This window comes from Cyanistes caeruleus, unplaced genomic scaffold (assembly GCF_971803275.1).
Source record: "Cyanistes caeruleus unplaced genomic scaffold, bCyaCae1.hap1.1 HAP1_SCAFFOLD_153, whole genome shotgun sequence".
NCBI classification, from domain to species: Eukaryota; Metazoa; Chordata; class Aves; order Passeriformes; family Paridae; genus Cyanistes; species Cyanistes caeruleus.
Genome location: NW_028255946.1, coordinates 113,651 through 137,346, shown reverse-complemented (window position 1 = coordinate 137,346; position 23,696 = coordinate 113,651). Strand labels below are relative to the sequence as shown.

At 51.1% G+C, this 23,696-nt stretch overlaps 1 protein-coding gene across 1 annotated transcript; it reads left to right on the top strand.

Moving 5' to 3' along the window:
• LOC111945530 (uncharacterized) lies at nucleotides 1-18,412 on the top strand. The gene is made up of 14 exons (XM_086874170.1): nucleotides 1-724; nucleotides 853-903; nucleotides 1,108-1,646; nucleotides 1,746-1,904; nucleotides 2,174-2,238; nucleotides 2,348-2,497; nucleotides 2,687-2,835; nucleotides 3,140-3,287; nucleotides 3,537-3,724; nucleotides 3,814-3,951; nucleotides 4,245-4,359; nucleotides 4,532-4,669; nucleotides 4,883-5,059; nucleotides 18,293-18,412. Exons 3-14 carry the CDS (start codon nucleotides 1,523-1,525, stop codon nucleotides 18,410-18,412), a joined length of 1,671 nt encoding a protein of 556 aa, XP_086730296.1. The 5' UTR covers nucleotides 1-724; nucleotides 853-903; nucleotides 1,108-1,522.
• Nucleotides 18,413-23,696: the final 5,284 nt, after the last annotated feature.

Sequence of the window (23,696 nt, the reverse complement as noted above, 5' to 3'; positions counted from 1 at the left end):
GCAGCGGCAGCAGCGGCAGCAGCGGCAGCCGCGGCAAGAAGAGAATTTAGCAATTTTCTGTCTCTCCTCTCCCTCTCCCGCAGTCCCGCATCCTCTCCTGGTCTCCCTTTCCCGGTGCCCCCTCCTCTCCAAGCCTCCCTCTCCCTGTGCCCGGCTGGGCCATGCCCCCAGCCCGCCCCTGACCCCAGGTGGGGCTGCCCCGTCCCCGTCCCCGTCCCCATCCCTGCCCGTCCCGCGGCGGTCTCCTCTTTGCCTGGCTCTGGCTGTGCTGGGTGGGCATCAGTGCCTGGGGCTGGGGCGGCATTGCCACCCTTTGGCTCCGCCTGCCCCGCCCTCGGCCCCATGCAGGCTCCGGTTCCGGTTCTGGTTCGGGCCCCGGCCCCGGCTCCTCCCGGGGCCCGCGGAGGACACAGACGGCGCGGCAGCTGTCGCCGCCTCCGCTGCGGCTTCCCCGGTTTGAGCTCCGCCGCTCAGCGGTGCAGCCGCCGGTCCCCAGCCGCCGCTGTCGCGTTCCAATGAGGGAACGCCTGCGGATGCCCGGCCCGGGGAGGTTGGGGAGCGCTCGGGGGCCGTTCCTGGCCCCGGGCCGAGCGCTGACGGCAGCGTCTCTTCCCCAGGGAAGGCGCAGCAGGCCCTGCAGCAGCGCTACAGGATCGACTCGCTGCTGGGCCGCGGTGGCTTCGGCAGAGTTTTCACGGCCACGAGGCTCTCGGACGAACTCCCGGTGAGCGGTGGGGCCGGTGGCGGGCCGAGGAGGAGGAGGGGGCAGAAGAGGAGGAGGGAGCAGAGGAGTAGGATGGGGCTGGATGGGGTGGGCGGCGAGCTGAATCCGCTGTTCCCTTTGGCTTGCAGGTGGCCATCAAAAAGGTGCCACGGAACCGCGTCCTGCACTGGGGCGAGCTGGTGAGTGAGCGGGGCCAGCGGCAGAAGCCAGGGAGTGCCAGGCGGGGATGAGCTGGGGCCTGGAAGGGTGGGAGCCGCTAGGACACCTGGAGGGAGAGCGGGCATGGGGCCAGTGGAGGGCGCAGAGCATCCCGGGCTGGCTGAGAGCTTCCCGAGCCCTGGCACGGCCTCAGCCCCACTGACGGCACCGTGCTCCTCCCGCAGCCCGACGGCACCACCGCACCTCTTGAGATCGTGCTGCTGGACAAGGTGTCCACAGGCTTCCCCGGTGTGGTGCTGCTGCTGGAGTGGTTTGAGCTCCCCAACGCCATCGTAATGGTGCTGGAGCGCCCGGAGCGGTGTCAGGACCTGCAACATTTCATTCATTCACGGAGGTTGCTGTCTGAGGCATCTAAAATCCCTGCAGTCTCTGCCCCTGAGGCCAGACCACAATCCGTGACCAGGAGCCTCCTGTCCTTGTGGCAGGAGCCCTCAAGACCCAAGTGCAGGACTTGCTGTCTTGCAGTCTTGCCAGGACTTGAGTCTTGCAGGTGCCTTCCAGGCACGACTGCAGGACTTGCTGACTCTGAGCTTTTCCGAGACATCTCTCCTGCAAGCAGCCATAAATCCAGTCACTGCCATGGAGCAGCGACCCCCAAGAGTGCCCAAGTTGGCCTGGCTTGAGGAGGAGGAAGAAGAAGGCTCTGGAGCTGTCCTGGCACAGGAGTCTGAAGAGGTGCAGGAGTTCCAGGCACCACAGGAGGGTGAGTTGCAGAGCTCGGCCTTAGGGCTAGTGTCTGTTGCCAGCTTGGCCCCATCCCATTCCATGCCATGCCATCCCCTGGTGCTGTTCCTATGGAAAGGATGGGAGAGTCCGAAAGAAGATAGGGAGCAGCGACCCCCAAGAGTGCCCAAGCTGGCCTGGGTGGAGGAGGAGGTGGAGGAGGTCGAGGAAGAAGGCCCTGGAGCTGCCCCAGCACCAGAGACCGAAGAGGTGCAGCAGTTGCAGCCGCTGGAGGAGGGTGAGTGGCAGAGCTGGGCCACAGGGCTGGTGCCTGCGGCCATCTTGGCCCCATCCCATCCCATTGCATCCCATCTCATCCCATCCCACACTGTCCTGTGGACACACACCCATGGACAGCACAAAAAAGGGGCTGGGGCTGCCCCCGCAGCAGTGGCCGTGCTGCATCCCCTGGGGCATCCCTAGAGTGTCCCTGCCTGGGGAACGCAGGGCTGGGCTGTGCTCTCCGGCCTCTCCCGCAGCCCCTCAGCTCTGGCTGCTCTTTGCCAGATGCAGCCATGGACGGCACACAAGAGCAGGACACCGCCCGTGGCCGCTTCCGCAGAGCAGCGCAGGTACCTGCAGCCATCCCCACCTGCGCTGGGCCTGCTGGCACTGCTCAGCCCAGCACCGCACTTGGAGCACTCCATGCAACTTCCCTGCCTTCCTGCCCTTCTCCTACAGTTTCTTTACCAATACATCAAGAGAATTGGCAAGAGAGACACCAGTCCCAAGGACACTGAGGTCAAGGCATCCTCAGAGGTCTTGGCAGAACAGAGCAGCGCTGCCCAGCTGGATTTGCTTGTAGAGATGGCTCTTTTCAATCCAGAGCAAGTAAGCAGCCTGTGGCCAGCCTTTGATACTCCAGCAATTGCTTGGCTTTCCCAAGCCACGCCTGCTGCTCACTTGAAGCTTTTGAGGCCATGGCAGCGTGCTGGAAGAGAAGCACTTGTCTGGGGAAGAAGCTGGGCACATTGCTGACTCCCTCTGCTAGCATTCCAAGTCTCCCTGTGCCTTCTCCAGGTGCCCGGCGTGGTGAGGTACATCCACCAGTGGCTCATGGCCAATGAGGCTGCTGAGCACAGGATGGACTGGGCCCTGATGCAAGTGGCCGAGGCAGAGCCTGATGATGTGGCCATCACTCTCCTGCGGGTGGCCCCAACGTGTGACAGGTATGGGGCCCAGCTGCCCCGAGGCCTCAGGGCTCCCCAGCCCATCACCCTGTACAGCCCGGCCCAGGGCTGTGAGCAACACAGACTTCCAGGGCCCTCTGGCTGCTCCCTTTGCCAGCCCTGCTACAAAGTCGGCCCCCGAGCCTGCTGCCGTGCTGCCAGCCTGCCCCTCAGGGGCCTGTCCCCACAGGGCTGGGCTGCCTGGCTGCTGCTGCCGCTCAGGGCCAGTGGGCACAGGCAGAGCTGGCGGCCAGCTCAGCTCCCCGCTGCTGCCCAGCCCACGGTGCTGTGTCTGACCCCGCAGAGCTGCTATGGCCATGTGGACGACCATCTTGCTCTCGCCCTGGATTTCAGAGGAAGTGACACCGCTCCTCATCAATGTGGTGGGGAGCTGGCCGCAGAAAAACCTGGGCACCTCTGATGGGGACAAGACGGCTGTCTTTTCCCTGACTGTGAGTTTCTGGAGCTGGCCTTTGCTCACCACAAGGCCGGCCGCCTCTCCAGCAGCTCTGTTGCCTCCTTCCCCCACTGCATCTCCCTGCTTCAGGCACTGGCCACAAACCTGGCCTAGGGGCAGCTTCAGGGCCACCAGGCCCGCTGCTCCCCCTGCGTCTCCCCCGGCCTCTCCCTGCCACGCTCAGGCCCTGCCACACGGACGCCCCGGCACTGAGCGCTGTCTCGGGCTGCTTTGTCCTCCGCAGGCAACTCTGGTGATGTGGAAGATCCTCCAGGAGCCCTGTTGCCCACAGATCCTCACAGTCTATTTCCCCCGCCTCTTTGTGCATCTGCTCTTCCAAACGTACTTCAGTACTTTGTATATGACAGAGGACGTCCATACCTTCTGGAAGGAATGCCAGGAGCAACACGGCCTCTCCACCAGCCCCAACAGGTGCTCCATGCCACTCCTCCTGTCCCTGCCACTTCCCCAGCCTCAGAGCCAGCGCTCCCAGCGTCACCTGGGCTTTGCTGTGCACACAGGTTTGCACTGCAGACCCTGAAGGCCCTGCTCTGCAGTCTCCACTTGGAGCATGTGGTGGTGGCAATGGAACGCAAGCGTGGCTGGGACACGCTGCTCTGTGCTGACACCCACCACTATGCCGTGGGTCTGCTGGCCAGGTGAGCCCACCTTCTCCCCACTGATTCTGACATTTGTGCCCCCTGCCCGGGATGCCCCCCACAGTCCCCGTGGCCTTGGGCCTGGGGGCCTCGTCACCGAGCGCCTCATCAGCGAGGGATGGCCAAGGAGACTGCAAAAGGCTGTGAGAGGAGCGTGTCCAGGAGCAGCCACATCTCAAGGGCCCAAATCCCCTCACAGAGTGCTGAGGCAATAGGACAACTGTGTCAGTCAGTCCTGGGAGAAGTTTTTCGCACCCTTGCTGAGACTCTTTATGCCGTTTTCTGCCTTCCAGGGTAATGCGCCTTGGATCCGTCCACTTGTGCAAAAGCATCTTAAGCTACCTGCTTGAGCTGCTCAGTAAACCGATGCCACACTGGGATGTCCCTGCCATGGCATTTCTTGTGGAGGTGAGCCTGATGGCCAGCACTACCTCGCTCAGCTCCCTGCCAGCCCTGTCCCCTGCCATAGCCACAGCTGCCTGGGACGTCACCCACGCCCTGTGCTGCTGCCTGGGCCCAGCCCTGCGCACTTCCAGGCTCCTGCCGGCCGGCTCCCCTCTCACTGCCCTGTGCCTTTCAGCTCCTAGATTTCCTAGACTTGAGTGAATGTGGTAACAGCCTAATGGATATCTTGTATAAGTACCTGTGGTACAATTCCACAGAGATGCATCACCAGGTGCTCAGGGCTCTACTCCTGCTAAGGGACCATCCCTCCATGGTGAGAAGGGGGCAGCAGCTGAAGCCGTGTGGGCAGCATGAGGCTGGGCAATGCTGTCACTTGGCCTTGGCTGGCCTTTGCCTTGGGCGCTGAGGCAGCTCCTCGCAGCTCTCCTGCCTCCTGCTTCAGCTGCCCGAGTGCTTTGGGACAGCCCTTTGGCCTCTGGGCCCTGCAGCAGCTGCCCGGGCTTTCACACCCTTGTGTTCTGCACAGGCCGAAAGAATGCAGAGCCTGACAGGAAGACTAGTGCACCTCCTGTGGGACTTGGACAGTGACGTGGCCAGGATGAGCACTGCTCTTCTGAGCCATATTTTCCTGAAAGAAGACACCCCAATATCCTGGCGCAGGGCCCTGCAGCTGGCTGAGCCGCTCCTGAAACTCCTGGACAATGTAAGGCTCTGTGCCCCAGCCACGGCCACTGCCTGCTGCCCGGACACTTTGTGCCCTGTGCATTTGCAGGCCTGCGCCAATGTGGGCCACAAGAAGCCAATGATGAGGTCATTTTTCCTTCCTTCCTTTCATACAGCCTGATAGCCACGTGCAGCTGCTCTCCATGTCTCTCCTTCGAAGAGTGATGTCTTCAGCAGAAGAAGAAGGAAGAAAGCCCCTGAAGGAACGAGTGTACCAGAGCCTGCACCCACTCTTTTTCCACTGCCAAGATGAGAATCGGCATGTGGCAGAGGTGAGGACTCCTGGGCTGCTGCTGCGCCTTGGCAGGGGGCTCAGCTGCCTCCTGCCCTGACGCAGGCTTGCAGGCTGCAGCCTCCTCCAGCCCTTGGCACTGGGACACTCCTGTGCCCTGCCTTGTGGGGCCATTTGCGGCTCTGCTGCTCCCCAGGCCTCTCGGACAACGCTCCTTCGCGCGGCTGACTTCCTGGAGAGGCCAGACCTGGAAAAAGCTGTGAGGAAGGAGAAGCTGTGGAAGTTTGCCAAGCTCGTGGTAAGGACGGCCTGGAAGTGCCAGCCTCAGGCTAGAGAAGCCCCCAGGCCCCGGTGCTCAGTGTGTGGGGCTGGCAGCTGTGCCCGTGTCCCCTACTGCTGCTCCCGGGGGCCGCACGGCTTCTTCTCCAGCCCCCTGTGGCCCCGAGCCGGGTGCCGATAGAGCCCCGGCCCAGCGGGGCTGCGGGCCGGGCCGGCACCGCGGCTCCCCGGGCAGCAGCCGGCCCTCTGCCCCCTCCAGAGCCCGGCGCCAGCGGCTGCTGGCCGGGCCTCATGGCTGGCCGGGCACGGGAGGCCGGGGCGGGCCGCAGGCAGCAGCGCCCGGCCGAGGGGCAGAGCCCGCGCCAACCCTTCCCTCCTGCCGCTCTCTCCAGCTGGCAGACAACAGGATCCCCTTGGCCGAGCACCTGCGCCGGGCCCTGCAGTACCTGCAGGACCCACAGGAGACCCTGCGAGCGGCGGCCATCAGGGTCATCAGTGAGTCCCGAGCCCGGGCTCCCTCCCCGCCCCGCCGCAGCTCGGCCCCAGCCCCGGCTGCTGCCCCGGCAGCGGCACCCGGGCCCGGCGGCCGGGAGCCCCGGCTGCCCTCGGGGCTGCTGCTGCCGGCCTCTGGCAGCCGTGCCCTTGGACTGAGTCAGGGTGCGGCAAGGGCCCGGGCTGAGCCCTGCCGGGGCAGGAGGCCGTGTGGCCACAGGGCTGGCAGCGCCGCTGGCAGGGAGCTGTGCTGCTGGGACCCTGACAGGCTCTGTGTTCTCAGGGATGGCCGGGGAGCAGCTGAGGGGGCAGCAGGCAGAGCTCCAGGTGTTGTGCAGAGGTGAGCCACGGCAGCAGGCTGACAGTGGTGGCTGTCGGGGGCAGCTGCAAGCCCTGGCCAGGCTGTGGAGGGCTCTGCTCCCTGTGCCGATGAGGGACGGCGTGGGCAGAGCACAGTGAGATTTCAGGGCCACGTGGGGCATTTGTGGCCAGCAGCTTCGGGCTGACCCCCTTGGTCCCTGCTCCCTCCTGGCCAAGGCAAGAGCCGGCTGGCATGGCCCTGGCAGGGGGCTCTCGCTGGGCCCCCACAGCTCTGGGGTCTGACCGTGGCTCTGTTCATCTCTCTTGCAGCCCTCGAACGCCTGACGGAGGACAGAAGCGGTGCCGTGTCAGACCTGGCATTTGAAACGCTGTATGTCCTCCGGGCCATCCAGAGTGCCCGATATTCCATCTTCCAGAGGGTGCACGATCAATTCCTCAGGGCATGGACGACACGGCCTCGTCTGTCAGGCCTGGGCTGGCTGTGCTGCTGGTGCTGTGCTCAGAGATGATCTGAGAAGCTCTGTCTTCTTGGGCCACCTGGGCCATCTGGAATTTTATTATTTGATAAGGATTGTTTTGTTCTATTTATTTCTTTTTCTTATGTACATAATATAGGATACGTTATAATACAGAAGAGTCCCAAGAACATTCTTTTGCTGCCCAGGGTGTGCGGGGCATAGGGGAAGAGAGGGAAAAGGGTTCTTGTGTTCAGCAACCTGCCGGGGCATGCAGTGGTGCAGGGGAAATTGCCAGAAGCCCCTTGGCCTTTGGTGGTTGTGCTGAAGCCACAAGCCCTGTGGCAGGCAGGAAGCGCCATCTGTGTCCTGCTGCCCGTGTGTTGGTGCCGTGATGGCTGAGGAGCTGCTGGAGCTCCTGTGGGGCTGCGGCGCTGCTGCCGGGCCAGGCTGGGGGAGCCCCTGAGGGCACGGGGTGCTGGGAAGCTGTGAAGGGATGAGGGGCTGCAAAGGCCCAGACGGGACAAGGCAGTGGGAAGGCACGAGGGGCATGTGTGAGGGAGTGGGTGGCAGGAGGTTCCAAGGGGACAGAAGGCCCTGGAGGAGCCGGTGTGGTGGGAAGCCCTGAGGAATTGGGTGTCAGAGGCCATAAGCAGCCCCCAGACAGCCGCCTGGTCCCTGACACTCGGCTGCTCCGGTGCTTCCCCAAAATGTCCCCAGCGGGAGGGTGGGGACAGCCCGAGGTGCCCAGGCTGGGCTGGCTGGGGACATGGAGGGCAGGGGGTGCTGCCAGGCCACGGCCACTGGGTGCCTCCAGGAAGGGGCAGTGGGCAGAGGCAGGGCTGGCGGCCAGCCCGGGCCCTCGCGGCTGCCCAGGCCACGCTGCTGTTACCGAGGCCCCCCTGACACAGAGCTCGGGGCCCACAGAGCTGCTGCCACCATGAGGAGGGTGGCGACGTCTCCTCCGGCAGGGCTGCCCAGTGGCTGCTGCCCAAGCGGCTCTGGAGCCCACAGAAACAGCAGCAGAGTGTGCCCAGGAACAGCAGCAGCCCCAACGTCGGCACCTGCGCACTGAGGCGTCCGCAGCAGCTGGGTGCCAAACAGGGGGAGGCTGTGGGCACAATTGCCTTTGCTTTGGCAAAAGGCTTCAGCAGAGTTGGCCACAATGGCTTTCTCTTCACTTGCAGCCTCACAGCAACGCTTGCCAGCTTCAGCTGCAACCTGTGCCCGTGACTGACTTGGATGGCCGTGCTTGAGGGCGAGCTCGCCTTCCACACTCAGGTGTCCCAAGGCAGCGGCATTGGCGCCATCCTGAGAAAGAGAGAGAGAGAGAGAGAGAGAGAAAGAGAGAGAGGGAGAGAGAGAGTCTGATGGGTCAGAACCCTGTGCTGCAGCTGCCCTCCCTCTCTTCTGTCCAGGCACCTTAAAGACACATGAAACCAAATCCTGGACTTGCTTGGAACAAAGGAAGAAGCAGCATGCGCTGAAAAAAAGCAGGGACTTACACAGCTCAGTTTTGCTCTCCACTTGGGCAATCCCAGAATCCCTGAGCACTTGGTGTTGCAAAGTATCATCAACATCATCCAGTCTCCAAGCACCCTGCCATGGGCACAGGTGGTGTGCAGGCACAGGTGTCACTAGAATTGGGAGAACACTTTTCCATGTTGACCTTTTCCTCTCCTAGATTTCAAGCAAAGATGAAAAAATCATCTGGTGAATGACTGAATAGTGTAGGTCACAGAACTAGGAGTAGGAGTCTCCAGTGGCCCATGGTGTGTCCATTCAACCATTGTTAGATTGTCCAGTTGGAGCTCAGCGCGGTGCAGCCCGGGCACAGGCACCAGGCTGGTCCATTTCAGCATCCCAAAGTCTTGGTGGCTCCCTGTGCACCCATTGTCTCCTGAATCCATTCTTGAACTCCCAGTTACTGCTGTGCAGGACATGAGAACACAGGAACAGCTTGTTTGGCTCATTCTTGCCTTTGCTGCTCCTGCCTAAAGGAATCATCAGGACTATATGCTGATGGAATGGGATCGCCGAACGGCAGGGACTTTGTCTCTAGAGTCTAAAACTAAAACCTTGTCTGACTGTTCAGACACTCTAAAATCCAGGGTGAGAATGACAGTATGGAAGAATCCTAGAAATCTTGACTTGTGATTTTTCTAGTCAAGGATTTGAATGCCAATGTGGAAACTACCAAAATATTCAAACTTGTTTTCATTGGCAACCCCTTTGAAATGGCATCATCAGACCTCCAGGGGACAGGGTATGACAGTGGGGACAGTACTTGGCAGATCATGGCTTCAGATGTGGGAGGCAGATATTTTGCCTGGGTAGAGATCGAAGTTCAAGTTTTCCCAGGGTTTGGATTGACTGGTCATTGCAGGTAACTTTAATCAATGCAAATGGATGTAAAAGCACAGTTTCTGGACAATGTGCACTAGGGAGGAAATAAAGAGAAAACCTTGAACACAGCCAGCAGGCTCTAAAAAAATTCTAAAAGTTAAAATTAAAAATAGATGTAGCTGTCTGACTGTTCAGGCAGGCCTCTTTGTGCAACTCTGGAGGTGATAGTAAAACATTTTAAAATTTTAGGAAATTCGGGAAATCAGAAAGAGAGTTAGGTTTGGCAATCCCGGGAAAAGTAGGCCCTGGGAAATGTTAGGCCTTGTGCTTGCTAAAGATCATGTGAAACTGCACCTGTGGAATCAATATATGATAAATGATAGAATTTTTAGATGTGATTAGATATAATTTTTGTTTAAAGAACATGAGGAACAATGTTAGGGGGCTGGGGTGGGATCACAAGAAATCCATGCTTGGGTAAAAACAATGCATAAAATAGAACCATGTAAGTTTAATAATTAATATGTAAGTTGTAGAATGATAGCATATTAAACACATTCAGCTCAAAAACAAATCGGGTCAGATTTGGGTCTGTGTAACCCTGACACCCAGAGCTCTTCAATAAAGCACCTGCATATAATCATTGTGTGATGATGTGTGTTCCTGAACTCTAACATTTTGGTGACCCAGATGGGACCTTGTGAGTGCTGCTGAGCGAGCTCGCGACCCGATCCTGCTCCAGCCGGCACCGAGGGATTCTCGGGGAGCCCATCGGCCGCGACCGTCTGCGCTGCTCACAGCGTCCCCAGGAGAAGAGGTAAGGTGCTTTCACTTTGGTTTGGGTGCCTGCCAATAAGACGCAGCAAAAGCTGCGCTTGGTTGGGCTAAAGGAATTCCTGTTGGGATTGCCTGGGCGCCGTCCGTCAGACGACTGCGAAAGCGTTGCAGGTTCGGCATTTGTGGTGTATTGTAGTTGTGACATGGAGAAGCTTAAAGGGGTTTTGGGCAGCAATGCTCTCATAGCAGGAACTTCTCCTTTGGGGTGCTTCTTAGCACATTGGAAACAAGGTCACTTTGGGGAAGAATTACATAAGGCTGAATTGATTTTGGTGAGATCTCCCTATGGAAAAAGACCCCTGTGACACTGTCTCATCTGTTGGTAGCTATAACCTCTCTCTTTCTTTACTTTGTTTTCTTTCTCCTCTCTCTCTCTCTCACACCCTCTCCTCTATCACATAACCCTTGTTATCACTAAAATAAATGTACATTATTGCTGTTGTGATTTAAACTGAAATCCCTTGTGTCCTTTTTGCCCTCTGAGATCAAACAAACTTCTCGCGACTCCCACTGGCGTTAGCGCATCGTGACATTTAAACTGGAGTCACGGACAGGATTTCTGACAGACAGAAGGGGCTGCAGGTTTGTTGTGCAGTCTGTATTAGGGGAAAGATGTTTTGCTCCAGCCGCACCCAGCCCGACACTCCCAAGAGAGTGAGCGGTGTCTAGAAAGCAAGGGGGGCAACTCGAATTTCCCACAAACTGCACACGCCGAGGTGAAAAGCACCCCACACTCACTTGAGGGCTCTGTCTGCAGAATTTCACAAAAGATCTCTTAGTGCAAAAGGGCGGGAATGTTTTTGTTGTTGTTGTGTGTATGAATTTTGAGTGCTTGGTGTAGCAAAGAGACAATCAGAATTTTAAACTGAAAGAGTGCCTCCCGAGCAGATTTGGTCTTTTTACCCACACAGGGAAGCAAAAAGCAGTGTGGGTGTGGGTGTGGGTGTGGGTGTGGGTGTGGGTGTGGGTGTGTTTATAATTGAAGTTTATACCTCCCTATAGTGGTTTTCCCTTTGTAAAAATGACTGAAAAGGGCAGTGCAGAAGTTAAAGCTGCATTTTATGCTCTATTATCAAAACACAATTCCAGACCTTCTCTGGGAGGGGAAAAGCAGGCGCTTAGTTACTGGTTTAATTTGGAAAATGTGATTGATAGAGTATGTTCTTTACAAGGTGAAAGAAAATTTAAACTGGGCAAAAATAAAACTATACTCTGCTCAGTTTTGGGAGCTTGTTTTACAGCAGCTCTAGAAACTGGCTTTAAGCAAGGAAGTGAGGAAAGAACTAGAATAGACTCCCTCCAGAACCTAGTTGAAATTTTGCAAAAACAATTCAATGAAGAAAAGAGTAAGATCCATCTGTTGCGAGCAGCCCTCCAGGATGAAAATTCAAAAATGCTGACTCGCTAAAAGAAACAGAAGAGGGGGAAACCCCTGTCCTGAATCAAATTTACCCTCCAAAAGAGCTAATTCATTCCAGTAGAAATGATGGACCTGTAAAAATGGCAGAAGAAAAATCAGAGAAAGCAAAGGTGTTAGATGCATTGGTTCTCTTAAGGAAAACCCAGACAAGAGAAAAGAAATCTCTCACTGCCAGTATTGGTGGTCACTGGAGATAAAGAAGGGGGTCCCCAGCAAGGTAATAGATGGCTTCTCACTTCAAAGTTGAGTGAAGTTGTTTCTAATTGGCACTGTCCCAAGTTCATTGTATGGAATGCCCCATTGGATAACCCAGCACAGCTCCACAGGCTCTGGGCTCTGAGCCAAAGCCGTCTCCTTCTCAGCTTCTGGGAGTGGAGCCCAAAGAGCCTCAGAATCAGGGAAACTGGGAACTCTGCTTCTCCTGGGTGAGCAGAGAGGCAGAGGTTGCTTTTATTTCAAATGCTCACGAGAAATAACAAAACTGGAGACAAACTGATTACAGCAATAGGGTGTAGAGAATATTTGAACAGAAGGTGGGCATGATATTTTAGTAAAGGCCTGTCTGCACAAACCAGCCTTTGGTATAAGTTGTGATATTAAAGGCTCATGTCCTTGAAACTTTCCTGAAGCAGAGAGAATGAAGCAAAACAATATCCTTGTGTATAAGAGAAAAAATGTAAACCTGTGTGGATTAACCAAGAGTAACTTGCTTAGCCCAGGGACCCTGTAAAACCCTATAAAAGTGTGCTAAAGATAGAAATAAACAATGTTCTCCGTACTTCTGTGAAGACTAGGCTGAATAGTCTGAGCGGTTTCTCAATAATAGTGGGTCCTATACATCCACTTTTTACTTTTGTAGTTAACACTGGAGCCCAAATTTCTGTGTTGACCAATAAAGACTGGTGCAGGATTTGAGAGTAATAAATTGAATAACTAAAGATATTTACCCAGTGGTAGCTAATCCTTGCACATTGTTAACATCTATAAAAGAGAAATAGAAATGGTTTACTGTACTTGATTTAAAAGATGCCTTTTTCTGCACACCCCTTGAGAAAGAAAGTAGGAAACTGTTTATCTTTGAATGGGAAAATCCAGAAAATGGAAGAAAAACTCAGGTCACTTGGACACGACTTCCACAAGGATACAAGAACAGTCCAACCCTATTTGGAAGCCAGCTGGGGAAGGAGCTGGAGATTTGGACCGAGAACGGGCAAGTACCGAGAAAACAATACCTGCTGTTACAGTATGTTGATGGTGTACTGATAGCTACAGAAGAGAGAACAACCTGCATAAAGGTAACAATTGAAATTTGAAATCAGCTGGGAATGGGAGGATATAAGGAGTCTAAAGAAAAGGCACAAATTGCCTGGCAGAGTGTGATTTCCCTGGGATGTGAAATCTCACCAGGGCAATGTAAGCTGGGTACTAATTGTATTCAAGCTATTTGTGCTATTGCAGAACCCCAGAACGTGCATGAGCTGCGAGTCTTCCTTGGGATGACAGGGTGGTGCTGCCTGTGGATCATGGACTATGGACTAATTGCAAAAGCCCTGGATGAGGCCCAGAAGACGCAGCCGTTTACCTGGGGCAGAGCACAGAAGGAGGCCTTCCTCAAACTGAAGGAGGCATTGACAACTGCTCCGGCGTTCGGATTGCCAGATTTGTCCAAAGATTTCCAGCTGTTTGTGCATGAAAGACTACACCTAGCACTGGGAGTGCTGAGCCAAGGTTTGGGAAGCTGGGAAAGGCCGGTAGGCTGCTTTTCCAAACAGCTTGACAAGGGGAGTGCTGGATGGCCTTCATGCCTGCGGGCAGTTGCAGCCAGCGTGATGCTGCCACAAGAAGCCAGGAAACTCACCATGGGTAGACACATAGATGTCTCTGTGCCACACATGGTGAGCACTGTTTTAGAACAAAAGAGGGGCCATTGGCTATCTCCAAGCAGGATGATGAAATTCCAGGTAATCCTGACTGAGCAGGATGATGTCACACTAAAGACAACTGACCTCTTGAATGCAGCTCTGTTCCTGGGTACCACAACTGAAGAAGGCCCATTAGAGCATGACTGTGTAGAAGTAATAGAGGACACCTATTTGGCAAGAGAAGACCTGAAAGACATCCCACTGGAGCACCCAGAGTGAGAGCTATTCACAGATGGAAGCAGCTTGGTGGAGAACGGGACCAGATACGCTGGATATGCGGTAACAACAGTCAGTGCAATGGTGGAGGCAAAAGCATTATCAGCAAATGCATCTGCCCAGAGGGCAGAACTGGTTGCCTTAAGCAGAGCACTAGAATTGAGTAAAGGGAAAAGGGGAAACATCTGGACTGGCTCAGAGTGTGCTTTGGAGTAGTGCATGTCCACAGAGTGCTGTGGAAAGAAAGAAGACTGCTGTCTTCTCAAGGTACACACATTAAACATCAAGATGCAGTCCTGCAATTGATAAAAGCAATACAAAACCTGAACAAGTAGCAATTATGCACTGCAAAGGACACCCATCAGAAAACTCCAAAATTTGTGAAGAAAATGGAAAAGCAGACTGGACAGCTCGACAGATTGCTCGAAAAGGGCAAAGAACAATGGCATTGATATCTTTAAAAGTTAATGTATCTCAATTTAATTTGCCTCCAAAACCGAAATATTCAATAGGAGATGAGAAATTGGGGCATTTGCTAAATGTTCTGAGTTTTGAGACAATTTAGGGAATTTTGTGGGATTTTCTTGGAAGTTGTGAGAAATTGAGGAGATTTAGGGAATTTCATGTGATTTTTCTGGAATTTTGTGGACCTTTGTGTAGATTTTGTTGGATGTTTCTGGAATTTGTTAAGGTTTTGAGGAGATTTAGGGAATTTTGTGGGATTTTTCATGAATTTTTTTTATATTTGAGGATATTTTGTAGGATGTTGGTGGAATTTGGTAGGGTTTTGAAAAAAGTTTGGGATTTTTGTGAGATTTTCTGGGATTTTGAGGTAACTTGAAGAATTTTGAGGGATTTTACTTAGATTTTCTGTGAATTGATGGAGATTTTGTGGGAGGTTTCAGGAATTTGGTTGGGTTTTGAGAAGATTTAGGGGATTTGTGAGATTTCTCTGGAAATTTGTGGGGCTTATAAATTTTGTGGGATTTTTCTTAAATTGTGTGGACATTTGTGGAGATTTTGTGAGATGGTTCTGGAATTTTGTGGGATATTGAGGAAATTTAGTTAATTTTGTGGGATTTTTCTTGAATTATGTGGACATTCGTGGACATTTTGTGGGATGTTACAGGAATTTGGTTGGGTTTTGAGAAGATTTAGGGAATTGTGTGGGGCTTTTCCAGAATTTTGTGGGATTTGGAGGAGACTTGAAGAATTTTGAGGGATTTTTCCTAGATAATGTGGAAGTTTGTGGAGATTTTTTTGCGACGTCTCTGGAATTTTGTAATGTTTTGAAAAGATTTAGGGAAGTTTGTTGCATTTTATGCAATTTTGTGGGGCTTTCCCAGAATTTTTTGCGATATTGAGGAGATTTTGTGGGATGTTTCTGGAATTTTGTGGGATTTTTGTGGGATTTGTACGAGACATGAAGAATTTTTGGGGATTTTTCTTAGATTTATTTGGAAATTGCTGGAGATTTTGTGAGATGTTGCAGGAATTTGATTGTGTTTTGAGAAGATTGAGGGAATTTTGTGGGATTTTCCTGGAATTTTGTGGAATTTCTCTAGAATTTTGTGGGATATTGAGGAGATTTTGTGAGATGTTTGTGGGATTTTGAGAAGATTGAAGAATTTTGTGGGATTTTTCTTGAATTTTGTGGCAATTTGTGGACAATTTGAGGGATGTGGCTGGAGTTTGGTCAGGTTTTGAGAAGATTCAATGAATTTTGTAGCATTTTCCTGGAATTTTGAGGATTTCTCTCGAATTCTGTGAGATTTGGAGGAGACTTGAAGAATTTTGAGGGAATTTTCTTAGATTTTGTGGGACATTTGTGGAGATTTTGTGAGATGCCTGTGGAATTTCGTGGGATATTGAGGAAATTTAGTGATTTTTGTGGGATTTTTCTTGAATTTTGTGGACATTTGTGGAGATTTTGTAGGATGATGCAGGAATTTGGTTGTGTTTTGAGAAGATTCAGGGAATTTTGTGGGATTTTTCCTGGAATTTTGTGGAATTTCTCTAGAATTTTTTGGGATATTGAGGAGATTTTGTGGGATGTTTGTGGGACGTTCATGGAATTTTGAGGAGACTTGAAGAATTTTGAGGGTGTCCTGGGTTGCAGTATATTCTATCACCATCCTCATGTACTGTTGAAACCAGGTGAGGCAGTGCTCCCTGCCTCCCCCCCCCCCCCCCCCCCCGGGCTACCTTCTGTTAATGGGCCCATCAATGCCCTGCCCCATGACTCATAGATAACTTCCCCCTGTATTGTCCCCTGTTAATGGGCCCACCACTGCCTTGCTGCATGACTCAGAGATAACTTCCTCCTGGACTGTTTTCTGTTAATGGCTCATCAAGGCCTTATCTCATGACTCACCATCCCATTGTGAGATGCTCCTCCCCGAGGGAGGAGCCAAGCATTCCACACTGGATATAAGCTGAGAATTCGAACACCACAGCAGCCCTTACCTACGGGACTTCCAGAGGGCAGGAGCTACTGCTGGACTTTCAGCTGAAGACCAGACCCCCTTTCTTCCAGAGGATCACGCTTCAACAAGACCACCTCATCTGGACGACTACCATCACCCTAACAGGGTTCCAGGCTGTATTCTGACTCTGTCAGTGTTTTTGATATTATTGCATTTATTCTTTTTATCATTTTCCTATTAAATTATAATTCTGACTTGCGATCTCTCACTGGTTTGATTTCAAACTAGTACAACAGGTGAGCTGTTACAGCTTCTTGCCCCATTTACCACTGGATAAAACCCAAATACTGCATTGCTCCATGTCTTATTTCTTCCAAGTAAAGGCAGATTTTGTTCATTCTTCAGTGGGACATATTCATCTGTTGACAAGCAAATTCTTCTTGCCACTCACACAATGTTGATTTGCTCTAATCCGATTATAATTAAGACCGTAAGTTATCAGAGTATAATTAAGACCATATAATTAATTGTAATTAAGGCTGATGGATTGTGAGGCAAAGTGTTGCATCATTTTCCCTGGAGAGAGTTTTTCTCTAATTCAATGACATTTGAAGACAGCTGTAGCCTACCATACTTCTGGCATACTAGAAATGAAAAAACAGCCATGGAAACAGGCTGTTCTATCCTTTTCTCCTCCTCCCTGAAGTCTGAGCTCTTCAGCTGCCTCACAAACATTGTTTTAATTCACACAGGTATCCATCAGGACAGTGGCTGTGAAGCTTGGAGCAATGTAGGTTTAGAGCAGCAAAAATAATAATCCATTTCCCAGGTTAAGCCAAGCATTTCCCAAATAACTCTAGCTATCCTCAGGGATGTTTCCAAAAGTATCATAGTAAATGTTGGGAGCGGGGAGAAAGAATGTGAACAAAATTAAAAATACAGCTTTCTGAGATCTTTTTATTCCTATAAAAATAGAGTCAAAATTGTTTATAGATAGAACATTAACTAAGAAGTGAACAACAGATTGTCAAGATAATTGCTTAGGAATCAAAAATATCTAAATAAAAATAAGTTAACATGTGGATTTATAAGAAAACAATCATACTAAGAAAGAAAAAAAACAAACCTACCAAATCTAAAAACAATATGGCTGCCTCATCTGTCTCAATATCAAAAAAAAAAAAAAAAAAAATTGAAAATAATCAGATCCTCATGACCATTACTATATACAGGACCCTCCAGGTAATGGGAATAAACAAAGGAACTTTTGGACATTTTTTTTCTCCTTGGGCTGGGGGAGCTGTCACAGGGAAGGGAGGGTCAGGAGTGGCAGTGGCTGCTCAGAGATGGGTTTCCCTGGAAGGAGCCACTGCCCAAGCAGCTGTGCTGCCCCCGGGCTCTGCTCTCAGCTTTCTGGGCTCTGTTGGGTGGCACAGCCTGTGCCAAGGGGTGGCAAGGTGCCTGCAGGCCCCAGCTCTGGGGGAAACAGAGAACGTCCTGGCCGTATCCAGCGTGCTGCCAGCTCAGCAGTGGAGCACCACACAGGCTCACGCTGCCCATTGCTCCCACAGATGCAGCCGGCACCACAAGACATGCTCAGAATATCTGGGAGAGCATGAGAAGAGTTTTCTACCAGGGAACACATGGTTTGACTAAGTTAATGGCCACTGTGGCCGGTGGAGCACTTTTCCTGCTGATGTGCTATGCTGGAATCTGGTATTGCTGGAAGAGAAAACAGTGAGTGTTTTGCTGATCTCGGCCTCCAACAGCTTCTTGAAAGGCTGCTCATAGTCGGGAAACATTCCCAGTGAGTCTGCTGAGGACCTGTAGATAGTCAGTGGTTGTCCAAATAACTCTGCCAAGAGTTCTGCTGCTGCCCAGGCCTTTAATTGGCCTCTTAATTGCTGGGCCTTGTCCTGGGGAGCCCGCTGGGGCTGCAGCCAGTGCTGGCTCCCACTGAGGCTGCCTGGCCAAGAGCAGCCCCAGGAGCAGCGGGCAGAGGCAAAGCAAGGTGGGCAGGAGAAAGAGCGGGGACGAGATTGCCCTTGAAAGGCAGAGGTGCTCTGGGGCCCGCTCCTGGCCAGGGACCCTGCCCAGAGCCATCCCCTGCTCTCCGGGGCCTTGAGGGGCAGCTGTCCAGCTGGGCCAAGCTGTGCCAGCAGCTCCAGCCGTGCTGGGGAGCCTTGGCCGCTCTGGGCCCTGCTGTGCAGGAGGGTCCCTGCGTGCCAGCGGCAGCTGGGGGCCTCAGCCACCTCCTCTCTCCACAGGAGCACCTCTGCACCTTCAGAACAGCAGCCAAAGACTTTAATCGCCGAGAAGCTGACCTCTCATCCCCACTCTTCACCTCTGTCTCCCTCTGCTCTGCTGTGGCTCCATCCCCGTCTTGAGGGCGTCCCAAAACCCACACCTGCAAAGTGAGAGCCTCTGCCCCTGAGCCCCTTGGCCCTGGTACCTGGCCAGGACTGAAATTGGGCAGCCCCTGTCCACCAGAGCAGGGCTTGGCCCATGGTTTTTGTTCAAATAAAGAGATGGAGCTTTCACCTCAGTGTCTGGATGGTACCACCAGCAAAGCCCTCATGGCACCAGCCCTGGCTGAGCTCCATGTCCAGGAGCAGCCGGGTGTGCCCACGGTGTGGGCAGGCAGGAGCCAGGCAGGGGCTGCCATGACCAGTGGTGGGGCCACGAGGGGCTGGGGGAGCCCATGCTGAGCGTCCCTGGGTTGTGAGGGCACATTTCCTTCAGTGGCATCACCTGGGCCTGCACCTCATGAGACACCCAGGGCTAATTTGGGCTCTCTGCTAAGGTGTGCAGGGATCCCCCATGAGGTGTGCAGCGGGGTTAAATTGAGAGGGTTTTTTCCTCTTCTCAGCACAGCAAAGGGGACACTCTTGGCTGAGGTTTTGCAGAGCTGGGAGGAAGCCTCTTGCGAGCCCTTGGGCCCGGCCTGTGGGCACAGCGGGCAGGCAGAGCCCATCCCTTGAGGCCAGTCCGGGCTGCTCGGGCCGGGCCGGGCCGGGCCAGGTGAGGGCCCCGGCAGGGAAGGGCCGTGGCCGTGGGCTCTGATGAGGCTGCCGAGCTTCACCCTGGCCCTGTGCTGCAGCCAAACACACATTTACAGCCACAGCCATTCTCTGGGGCACAGGAGGCACCCGGGGCTGGAACTGAGGCCATGGCTTCTCACCCTGAAGGGAGGCTGGCTATGTTGGTTTGGAGGGCACAGCTTAGATCCTAGTTCCCTTTGTAAACCTGCTGGGGAAGTGTGGAGGGGCAGAGAGTTCCAACCCTTCTCATTGGGAAGTTTGGCTGATGCTGTGGGGTTTTTCAATTTTTTGCCCTCTGAATTTGTGTCCTGCTTGCTCTCACAAAGGCCCTTTTCTTCTTGGTGCTCAGTGGGACTGCAATGCAGCCGGGGTTGAAGGAGAATTTGCGGCCGCTTGGGCCATGATTGTGGGACACCGTGTGGGACCTGCTACTTTTGGCTGTGCTTTGTGGTGCTGCTGGTTCAGGCCTTTTACAGTAACTGGCTTCGGTTTGTTCACCTTGTCACCAAAGGTTGGGAATAAATCTCTTGAACACCCCTGTAGTATTAAGAGGCAGGCATTGCTTTCTTGAAGTGCTGCATGCACAGGCCATGGGGATCACAGGGCCTTCTTGGTGGGGTCTTCAGGGAGCCTGGTGGTCATTGAGGGAGGAAGCTGATTCTACTGGAAAAAAGAGGGTTTTCCATGTGTGGAAAAGAATAACCTCTCACTTCCCCATCCCTTTCTATACAAAGTTATACAGGCAAGAGCATTCAAATATCTCTATCTGCCAAGTCAAACTATTTTTCTTTCTATATCTATCTATCTATCTATCTATCTATCTATCTATCTATCTATCTATCTATCTTGTTGTAGTTTAAGGCCTGGCGATGTGGAAGAAACTGGGATGTAACGGAAAGTTAGCAAAAACCCCTCTCTGTTAGGATCGTAAAACCTTCTGTAATTAGCCAATAGCACTCAAGTGTGACATGAGCAGATGGGAGTAACACAATGACCCTAGGTTATAAAAGGTCAAATTCTCCTGCAATAAACGCTATTGCTTCACCATCCATCACATTGATGTCTTGTGGGTGGAATGGTCCGAGTGGCCAAGGGGGAGCCACCGTGCTGGCTTCTGAACTAGGGTGGTCTGCCTTGCTTGAAAAACCAACACTACCTATCTATCTTTATCTATCTATCTATCTATCTATCTATCTATCTATCTATCTATCTATCTATCTACTTTACTAATCTATGAAATATTTTTATGCACGAGATTTTGTTTATATATAAATTATGACACATCTATTGAGAGCTGGAAAATGATACCATCCATGTTTGATATAGCAAAGCTTGGATTTAGGAACACACATGAAGTGTGATTTCTTTCTTGCTAGACATATGCTGGCTCGTTTAGATTGACTATGAACTGATATCCTGCAAAGCTGGAAAATGCCTGGTTGCCATTGCTGTGATATCCTTTAAAATCCTTTTTTCATTTTTATTTTTTTTCCTCTGTGCTGGTTGGTAAATACCTTTCTTCCTTAAGCTGTGTGCTGGCAATATTGGAGGTAGAAAGTAACAAAATACTGCATCTTTTAGATACTTGATAGCTGTCCTGTGAAATTTTATTGTAGTATCTTCTGTCTAATACCCACTCAGAATTAAATCAGCTGGTCAGCTACTGAGCACAACTTACTGCACAGCTGCAGCTCATGTTTCCACAGTGCAAGTGGCTTTTTCTTCTTCTGTACGTGTATCAAACACATTCAAGTGCAAGGCTGCTGACAGAGGAAAGAGCCTTGTTTAGTGGAGCCAGGACTTTGGGAAGGTGGTAGCTGTTAGATCAACACCCAGCAAAGTGCCTAAATTCCTTTTTGTGACTGCTGTCTGGTGACTTTGGCCTGGCTTCTTGAGGAGGTTCAATTTTCATTTAGAAATGGCACGAGAACACTCCGTGTGCTCCCGTGGAGCCAGGGCTGTCCCAGGACACATGGAGCTGGGACAAAGGGCACATTGATTTTCATCTCAAGAAGCCACCTGAGCTCCTCATGGCAGCAACCCCACGCACTGCTAATGGATCCATTACAATTAACTCAGCACACAGCTTGGAGCTTGAAGCTCTGACATACGGAGCTTGTTCAGTTCTGCCATGGAGGAATGGAGTTTGGAAACAAAGAGGTTTAGCAAGGAGATCCACACACAGCTAAACTCTTTGTACTCTAGCAAAGGAAGTCTTAGGATGTAAACCCTCACCCATCCTCTGGTTTTACCCCTCCAATGAGCCAAATTCTTGGTCTTCATTCCTGTGTCAGTAGGAAAATATGACAGGGAAGTGGAGATTTTCCTTGGCTTCTTCAGCTGGCCAGCTTGTAACCTCATCCTCTGCCACAAACAGGAACAGACAAACTGGGATTTTGTTATGAAACCTACTTGGTGTTTGATTTTACCCAGAAGTAACTGAGATTCACTGGAATATTTACAAGCCATAAATGATGGATTTTTTGTGGTTGCTAGAATCTTTCCAATTTTACAACTTTTCTGCTGCACGAGAACCTGGCACTTGCAGAACTCCTGCCCCATGCACTTCTCTAGTGCTTCTTGCAGAGAAGTGCTTTGGGATTAATCAGGATGAGTGCCACGTTCACGTGTGGTTTATAGAGCCCACAGGACAGGGAATTGTCTTTGCTGAGGGCACTGGCTGTCATTCCAACACCTGCATCACTTTTTCTACAGTAATCCTTGTGAGAAAGGTTGTTCTTTGCCATAGAGATTTTTAGTTCACATTTTTTATCTCAAACAGCCAAAACTTTTCCATCTCACACGTTTCTGATGCTGATTTTTCCATTCCAGTCTGTTGTTGGCCTTGTCAGGAAAATTCATCTACAAACACCAGAGGTTTATGTCTAAAAAGGAGACAGAGGAGTCCTTTTACTTGATTTGAATAAAGGGAGAGGCCATGGGCCATTCTCCTGGGGTCTCTCAAATTTTTGGATGACACAGCCTCCTTTTTATCCGAATTTCCCAGCCACGTCCCTGTCTCTTTCCCCATTGGCTGAGGTACTTGAGAGGTCCAGACTCCCTGGACTGCCTGATACCTAAGATTCCCCTCTAATGTATAACCCTCCTTCTTCATTTTTAATTCTTATTGAATTTATGGTTTTCCCCCATTGTTTCTTTAATCTTTCAATATCAAATTTAATTTATCAGCAAACTTACAGTTTGTTTGTAAAGGCAAATATCTTTTTTCCATTCATCAATCAGAGGAATCCTTCCCATTGTTTCTTTTATCTCTCAGTGCTAGTTTTATTTACCAGCAGACCCACAGCTTGTTTTTAAAGAAAAATCTCTCATTCCTCTCAACCTCTCTTTTTAAAAAAAATTTCTTACTAATGGTCTTTACAAACTTTAGTTATCATTGACTTTATTTCCTATTCCTCGATTTTTTTTTTTTGTTTTGCAATTATTTGCAGTGACATCAATTTCTGTCCTTTTGTAGCTATTCCTGGATTAGTAGCTATGGCTACTACCTGCATCCTCTTTATCAAATGTTGCAGAAATTGTACTAAGCAAGGGATCATGCATGCTAAAAAGATTAGAGTTGCTACAGCACAAGAAAAGCATTTGTTAAACCCACAGTTTACTAGATAACCACGAAAACACATCTTATATTCATTCTTTCCATGTTTGGACTGATACATGAGTTAACTTTCCTATTGCTTTTGTAATTCCTTTCACTACCTTTTAGCTATCATTTAATTTGCCACACTCTCCCTTCTTCTGCTGACAGCGTTTGCATTTCTAAGCTCTCACACGAGGCTTCTACCTGCAGTTCCATTTAAATCTGTTTTGTTGGATCTGGACCAGAACCTATTACAAAGGATTTAAGTTTTGTTTCAGTGTTGCTACTTCTACTGATCGTCGCGGACAACACGTGTCCTGCTTGTGGAATTGTTTTGGGGGCAGCTTAAAAATAAGGGCTCCAAAAAACCTTCTCTTTCCCCTCTGCTTTATAGCCTTCAAAATCTTTTTGGTAATTATGGAAGGAACACCTTGCTTAGCTGCTGGTAGTGACCTTAACAAACATTTGATTCTATTTGCCTTGATATCTGAAACAATTATAAGGAGGGAAGTTGGGGGTCTAACACTCTGAACCTAAAGTCTGGTCAGAAATGCTTTTTCCCACGTATGTGCTTCTTGTTCTATTTAGACAACAAATGCTTTTTTTCAGAAGAATGAAGCCACCATAGACTTCCTTCTTCATCTCAAAATCCTGTTTGTTATGGACTTAACTCGTTGTTTAGGTTTGACTGGGCTGGCCACCCACAGCCAGTCTTCAGATCTTCCTGGCCTTCCACAGACTTCACAATTTTTCAGGTAAAAGGATTTGCTACTTCTTCTCCTATGGTTAAAAATTACTTTTCTACTTTTGGCTTCAACTTCAAGTGGCTGACAATATCAAGGTAAGATTATTAAGACAAACATTTTAATGGTGTAATTTAATTTCCTAACTTAACTTTTACTTTCATGTTCTCTTTACACGACCTGTAAAGGCGAGTGAAGGCACAGAAAGAGCTTTAACATAAAGAAAACAATGACAGTAAGGACTGGCCTCTAATGACTGGAGATTTGAGAGAAGGGATGCCCACAC